This window comes from Anarhichas minor, unplaced genomic scaffold (assembly GCF_050575085.1).
Source record: "Anarhichas minor isolate MPS153535 unplaced genomic scaffold, ASM5057508v1 ptg000005l, whole genome shotgun sequence".
Lineage (NCBI taxonomy): Eukaryota > Metazoa > Chordata > Actinopteri > Perciformes > Anarhichadidae > Anarhichas > Anarhichas minor.
Genome location: NW_027466451.1, coordinates 3,234,286 through 3,242,500, shown reverse-complemented (window position 1 = coordinate 3,242,500; position 8,215 = coordinate 3,234,286). Strand labels below are relative to the sequence as shown.

The 8,215-nt window shown below is 40.8% G+C and overlaps 1 protein-coding gene across 1 annotated transcript in view; it reads left to right on the top strand.

Moving 5' to 3' along the window:
* Nucleotides 1-4,383, top strand: part of LOC142932009 (aminopeptidase N-like) — a 28,019-nt gene extending 23,636 nt beyond the window's left edge. The window contains exons 21-23 of the mRNA XM_076076207.1: nt 1,164-1,304; nt 4,004-4,085; nt 4,162-4,383. Of these exons, the coding sequence (XP_075932322.1) occupies nt 1,164-1,304; nt 4,004-4,085; nt 4,162-4,317 (379 nt within the window). The 3' untranslated portion in view covers nt 4,318-4,383. The remainder of the gene's footprint in view (nt 1-1,163; nt 1,305-4,003; nt 4,086-4,161) is intronic.
* The last annotated feature ends 3,832 nt before the right edge of the window (nt 4,384-8,215 follow it).

Below are 8,215 nucleotides of genomic sequence, written 5' to 3'. Positions count from 1 at the left end.
GCTTCAGCAGGAGTCAGTGAGAGAGCTTAACTAGCTGCGATGATACAGGCTTCAGCCTGAGCCAGCTACAGATGTTTGTGCACCCACTCACACTGTAGCCACAACCTACAGTTATGTCTACTACATAATGCATAATACAATGTCAAAATACAGCTACGCCTTGCTCTACGGATCATGCTAAACGTATTGCGAGGTAATGCAAAAGAAAGAACTCCCCCCATCATCTCTCAGGGGTCCATTGAGAGGATGTAAAAGTATCGGCTACTTTCCTGAGATCTGCATCTGCTGAGTGATGAGGACTTGTAGTATGTTTACAGTGTCGCCAGGTTTAAGGGGTTTATATATAGATAAGTCTCAAGTCTCTTATGGATTCAATAGACGTTCTAGCATCTGCTGAATGACATCCTCTCTGCTTATGAGTCAGCATTGATCAGTTGTTTGCTACATGATCTCTTTAAACAGGCTATTGCAATACAATATGAAAAAAACACATTGAAAAACGTTCCTAGTAAATAAGTGTATTCTGTATTTAAAGGTACTCCCAGTAACAGGAAAGTATTGTTAGGCATGCAATAATAAGTACAACCGTGTAGTGTGATTACACAGTGATGTCCTCCCAATGAACACTTCCCTTCAGCCTCTCAAACACACAGATGCTCACAAAGTCTCAAGTCACTGTGTGTGCGACTTAAGTTCGACTTGAGTCCAAGACCCAAGTTCAACTTCCCATCTCTGTCATCAGCGTACGCTTGAGAACAGTTTTGTTTACAATGTGGCAGCATGATGTAAATGGAGAGTTTTGTTTCTTCACACTTTGTCCTGACCCTTTGTGTGCACAATGCCTCTCCACTATTCCAAATGATCCATTCAGATCAAGAGCCAACCGTGTCAAACGCTGAATTCAAATCAAAGAGGGTTCAAACAGAACAGCATCCTCCGTCACTTCAATCATTGCCGTTTCACTCATATGAAAGCCAAATTGGATTTTTTTCAAAAATACTATTGTTTTACATAAAAGATATTAATTTATTATAAACATTTTTTTTAGGAAATCCTAAGCCCAAAGTAATATAAAACCAATAGAATGAGAGTGTGACTGTTCAGCTGGAGAGAGAAGAGTTAATACTGGAAAGAACTGTCATGCCTGTCTCTTCTGTTCACAGGCTTCTGTCTTATACTCTGAACTCAGCTATGATCCGTAAACAGGACGCCACCTCTGTCATCACATCTGTCGCCAGCAACAGAGTGGGACAGAGTCTGGCATGGGACTTTGTCAGGGAACAGTGGGAATATATGTTCACAGAGTGAGTACTACACTTATAAAGATGTATGTGTATATGTGAGAAGAGATAGAATGATAACATCTTAGTTAGCTTTAAACATGATATTAGATTCCATCTTAGTAATAATGTATCCATGAAAGTGATTGGTAAACTAAGCACTCGGTACTTGAGTATCTCACTCTGCAACTGGTTATTAGAAAGCACAACACAAACAGAGCCCAGGCAGTTTGGATTGGCCTCCGCACCTCTCCCCCTCTAGTGTTGAGCACTGGAGCCCCCCAGGGCTCTGTGCTCAGCCCCCCCTGTCCTGTACACCCACGGCTGCTACCCCAGACATGAAGAGAACTCTGTTGTGAAGTTTGCAGATGACACTACCATCATCGGCCGTATTAAAAACATTAATAAGACTTCATATAGAGAGGACAACAAACTTCAGAGTGGTGCTCAGAGAACAACCTGGGAAAACGCACACCCCTCTCTACATCCATGGAGCTGAGGGGCAGCAAGTCACCAGCTTTAAGTTCATCTCATACAACCTGACATGGTCCTCACACATCTCCATCCTGCTGAAGAAAGCTCATAAACAGCTGTATTTCTTAAAGACTGAATTCCTGTGCCAAGTTCTAAATCACATTAGTAACAATAGTAGCCGTAGGATTATTATAAAGTAGCTGGATCAATTTAATAAAGTGTGTCCCCAATCCAAATCTTTCCAATACTCCCCACAGATACTCCCATTCAACCCCATCAAAAGCTCTTTCAGCATCCAAGCTAAGGACAGCACTTAAGTACGCGATACCTTCCGCAGCATGAATAATATGCAGATGACGGCACATATTATCAGAAGCCAATCATGACTTAATAGAGCCAGTCTGGTTACAGTGAACCAATCCGGTCATATGTGGTTCAAGATGGGATGTCAGAATGCAGAGAAACACTTTAATCTTGGTGGTGAGGATGGACAGCGGTCTGTAGTTGCTACATAGGGTCGGATCTTTGCCGGGTTTAGGGAATACAGATAATAAAGCTAAGTTAATGTCTTATAAAAAACAACCTTTTTCAATAGAACCGTTAATCATATTCAATAGAATCTGACCTGACAAATCCCAAAAAGTGAAGTAAAGTTCAGGGGGAATACCCCATCCCGGTGATTTTCCCCTTTTCATCTCTACAATGGCATCTTTAAGTTCAGTCAGAGGGATGTGGACCCCTGAATCATTGCACTCATCGGAAATGTCACTTTTTGTAAAAAGTTATCACAATTTGCTTTGTCAAAGTGAACTTCGGAAACATACAGTTTAGAGTAAAATTAATGAAATTCTGAATTTATCTCTTTAGGGTCCGACAACATTTTCAGGCCAGAGTCAACAGATATAATACGAGCAGACCTCTCACCCTTATGGAGGTTTAAAGCCAACAGGTGGTCTGGATCCACTGAAGTAATAGTTTCTTAGATCTGTGAATCAAAAATTCTGCTCTCACTCTTAAGAGGGAGTTTAATTTAAATTGAATGGATTTCATTTGTTTTTATTTATCATCTGAAAAGCCAGTATTTTGCTGTTCATGCTCCAACAATGTTAGAGTAGTCTCATAATCACCACTTTGGCCTAGTCTAGTTTTATTGATATAAACAGTAAAGGCTTCTCTGAAATAGGTGCAAAACTCATTGTTTCTCAGTAACGTTACATTAATAAAGCGCCATCTTGTAGCTCTTGTGGAAGTACATGCAGAGGTTAACGAACAGGGGAGAATATTAACGTAATCAATTTGAGAAGATGCATTTGAACTAGCCAACAGATAGAGTAAAGTGAAAACCATATTGTCTGGATGTAGGGTTGATATACATCTGTAAAACTAAAATCAGACATGAGACCCTGAAATGCAGACATGGTACGTTCATGTGAGTGTTGGTTTGAATCACCAGGTCGAGTGTTGAGTCCTGTAGCATTCATATCGACGCCAATTACAACTGAAAAACCTTCCAACGTGCAGCACAAAAGTACTGATGATCAAAAGAAAACACATAAATAAGGAATGGTCCAGGTAGGCCGGTCTTATTAAGGTCACAAAGGGTAAGGACACGGACAGTGATGTCATATTGATAAACATTCAGGACCTTATCCAGCGTTCCTTGGTTCGGTTACGGTTGATGAGTTCCTCAGCCTCCGTGTGGGTCTGGAACAGATGAGCCTCTGTCAGTTTGAGTTTTGCAAGATAAAGCAAAAAGCTGCTGACGCCCTGCATGCTTCCTGGCTGTTTCCATAACCTGTGCATATTCCCCTCGTCGTTTGGCAGTAAAATTGCTGTAATCAGCAGCAAAGCATATTTGCTTGCCAGCGACAGCGACAGGGCTGCTCCTGGAGTCCTTGAGAAGTCTGTCTCTATGGGTGAAAGTACAGGGAGGTCCTGAGTGATGTTCTGTACCAATCCGCTCAGCTCTCATCACCTCGTATTTCATGAAAGTTCAGAGAAAGTTCACTCAAAGGTAACATCTCTGCTCCACCAGTTTTGTGATTTTATAAACATTATATTCTCCGTTAAGTTTATCAGAGATTCAATTTGAACTCTTTCAGTTGTTTTCTCCAAAAGTTTATCATCATCTCTTTAGATTAGCTAAAGAGTTTCGCTGCACCACTAGTGTCTTGTTCAAGCTGAAACAGCTGCTGTAGTTCAGCATCATATCACTTCTTGTTTGAGTTGAATACACTTGTTTTTCCCAGATATGGTGTGGGCTCTTTCTCCTTTGCCTCTTTGATCAGCGGAGTCACTGCTCGGTTCTCTACACCTGCTGAACTACAACAGGTACGCCCTCACTAAGGCAGTAACCTTATTAACATCAAACTGTTGTCAGAACTCTTTCTCTTGTTTCCTGTGTAAGCTGGAGGAGTTTGAGGAGAAGCACAGAGCAGCAGGGTTTGGATCCGCCACCCTGGCTGTGGAGCAGGCCTTGGAGAGGACCAGAGCTAACATCAACTGGCTGCAACAGAACAAACGGGAGATCTTGGACTGGTTCAAAAGTCAGACTGGACATTAGATTCACTAACAGGCAGAGTGAGAGAGCTGGGAGCAGCGACTCATCCCACATATAGGAAGAGATTCTCTGTATGTTTGATTAAAAGCTGCCAGAGTTAGAGGGATCAGGTCAGAAAGACATAAAGAAGGAATATCATCGAGTACAGTTGAGCAGCTACATTTCTATAGTAACAGTCAGATGTCACTCAAATGAACCTGGTTTGCATGAGGCAGAAAAAAAGCTGTTATTACCAAACATACCAAGCGCTTTGTGCACAAGATAGCCAAAGATAGCCAAGTCCAAGTCCTCCCAGAACGCCTCCGAGATGGAGTTCATCAAGGAGAAGTTCCTAGAGTAACATACTGCAATGTAATGCATAGATTTAACTTTATAACCACTTGGACCCTGCTATGAACGTAGTCATTAAAATGCCATCGTAACAATGGTTAACATGTGACTTAAGAGGCTCAGTTTGAACTCCTCGACATGTTCTGATCTGCACACACACATAAGCAGCTTATGGGCTATGCAGCTGTTGCAACAAGATGTTTTAATACACCTCCATTAAATCCTCAACCTCTCTGCAGACTCTATGTTTCTCACCAAGAGAGTTGTAACATTTTGAATGTTTCAGATTTGCATTCAATTATGTATTTCCTTTGATTGTTATGCAACAAATCACTGATTGCAATGTTTATTTGTACATGATTGTAAGCTGTGTTCTTTACCTCCAGATAAAGACTTGGCTGATGAGAAAGATTACTTACAGTCATCTGACTGCTGGTGTGTTTCCTGCTCAGGTGGACCTATTGTTAGCCAGGTCCCAGATCTCACAATAGCCACGGCCCCACAAATAAAACCCAGTTGTAACAAATCATAGTTTTACGTTAACACCAATGTTGTGGTTGTTGAGACACTTTGTCCAGCCTCCACCAATCATGTGGAGGCTGAAGTCAGACATAACTCTAAAGGTTTCTTTTGTTTCTCTCAAAGCATGTGTCACCCTGATCAGTCCACATGTCTGTTCATCCTGCTGGGATGTGGTGTTGTGTTCCATTCGGGCTTTTTGGTTCGATATATAGTTTTTGATTATTGAAAAAAATATATTTTAGATATTTTATTGATTTTTATGTGCTTTGAAAAAATTCCGACAAATGTTGGTGAATTGATGAACTCATTTTATTGTTCTGATTTGTCAAAGCCACAAACACAGAGTAACAAAGAGAAATGAAATCAGACAATAAAACATGGACGGAATTCTCCTCCAGCAAAGAAAAGGAAGACAATGATTTAAATGCAGAGAGGAAATGTTGGCTTTGTTATCTCTGCTGTACAGCAATGTGATGCACATACAAGTATGAATCAATACAATATATTCATGAGCCATTTTACTGTTGTTATTAGAAAGGTGCTGTACTTACATCCTCATTCTGTCAAAACCCAAAGAGCATCCAAGGTTGAAACTCTGGGGAGGTTGTTCGAGCACAAGAGGACAGAGTCTGTCTTCAGATGGAAGAGAATAAAGTCACATGGTCCCTTCTCATGGGTCCAGCTCTTAAGCATTGAGATAAATATGGATCTTGATAGCTGTCTGTCAGTAAATCCACTTGACAAGGAACAGTGATGTCCAGTAACAGTCATCACCTTTCATTTTGTTTGATGTATGATTTTAAACTATGCCCTCTTTGCATGCCTGAGTCCATTTTTACATGAAATAATTAAGGTCAGCTGGGTCCTTCACACTTTCAGTCAAATGAGACATGTTTATGTAACAAAATAGTGCAATACAGCAAGCAGTGACGTTTTATGTCGATTAAAGGAAACCTTGCCATTCACTTCTATTAAAGGGACTTGTTGATATTTTGAATTTGAAATCGGTTTCTAAGAGCTGCAGGTCACTGAGCTTAAAGCATGTAAGAGGTGCCAGTGTGCTTCAGACTGAGGGCTGTCAGATGGTCCAGCAGCAGGGGAATCTCCCTCCCTCCACCTTCTCCATCTATCAATCGGGGTGAGGTGAGACACTTGAGAAGGTAGAATTTCCCTCCCAAGCTGTCTCTTTAATCTTTATCACAACTTTTAGTTTGAACAGCTGCATGCAAACCATGGATGGACATCTACAGCACGGAAGCTCATCTGGACTGAATAGTTTCCTTTTGGTTTCTATGAAACCCACTAAACCCACATGTTGTTTCTCTGATGCAAGACATGTCAGTGAAACAGCGAATGAATGTGAGTGTCAGTCGTGATATATGTTCAGCTTCAAGTTCACACCAAAGCAGAGCACAGAGCAGCAGAGATCTGCCTCATGTGGCCGGTAACAGAACATAGTCAGTGTAAACTGAGACGGTCTCTTTGGAAGACATTGAACTCATCAGACGCTTGTGAGTCCAACCAGAGGTCACTTCTATCTGTGTCAACGTGCTGCTGATTCTTTTGCTTTGTAATAAAAAAACACATTTTAAACTTACACATTATGTTGAAGAAACATTGAAACATTACACAAACATGCAGTCATCTACACAACCCTCTGTAATAAATACATATTCAGCATCAAACTGGACAAGAACAGATGACCACATCCTTCATCCTGCATGGTCCTGTGGCCTGGCTGCTGCTGCTGCTGCTGATAAGAGGGTGAAGCCTCCGAGGTGGAGGTCAGTAAGACAAGAAAGCAGGGCCATAACTTGTCCACAAGAGCTTTGCATAACTCATCAAAGCTCAGGTGAAAATGATGGTGAATAGATAATAATACATAATACATTGTTAACTTCAACGCATATTCTATTATTGAATATAATTCATCATTCATTTTTATGTTACTTGGCAAATGTAATTCCCATCACAGGTTGATGACTTCAACCTGCTCGTTTTATGAGACCAAACAGTCAAAAAGTATCAATTTACAATGATAAATAACTTAACAAGCAAAACATTGACTTCAATCATCAATTATCAAAAATATCCTGAAGTATTCCATTCAACACTACCTCTGAGTACCTCAGTCCTTTGACTACTGCTGTCGTTCCTGAAGGCCAATCAAACACCTGACACGTCCCTCACCTGTCTGTACCAGAGACACTCACGGGACATCGATGTCTCTGGAGAACTAAAAGAGGCTGAAGGAGTGACAAACAGATCAACTCTTCTCTGTAGTGCTCGGTGAAAGACACACTTCTGTCAATTAGTTATTAAAGAATCTCCTTCTGACTTCATCACCTGGTTGTAATTCTCCTCCATTTCTCTTCTGTCAGTTCATTTGATGTCCTCCACCTTCATATTAAATGGAGCAACGTTTTCATTATGTATTTCTGCTGTTTGTTCAAACAGGAAGTCCAAATAAACTGCGATGTTCAGTTTCTTCCACCAGATGGTGCAATAATGTCAAAACGTCACAAATAAGTAGTTGTTTCAGCATTCGTTGCTATTAAGATGAACAGGACGCAACTTAAGATTTGATCCTTTTAAAACAAGTGTATATATACATGTATGTATATCTCCTTATATATACACACTTGGTGTGTATTTTTAGTGATGCACTTATTTGGTAAAAATGACCAAGAAGAAGAAACTGAAGTTTAATTTATTTCACTCGTGAAAAATAAATCCACGGATGTAAGTTTTGTGATGTTGACTGATGATGTTTGTAATGTAATTTAATTGGTACAACATATGAGTGAGTGGGCAATAACAGTAGTTTTTAATATCACTTCAGATCCGACGGCCACACAGGCAGTGGACCAGCTGAGGTACAGGAGCACAGGAGCACGAGTGGCTGTGAGCTGTGAGTCTGACCTTTAGTCAACAGCTGATAGCGTTAGACCCTCAAACACAACACGTACTAACGCACTAACTGAGTCCCACTTTACAAGAGCAATGTGCAGGCACCCTAACAGCACAACGGCTGCTCCCAAATGTTGAT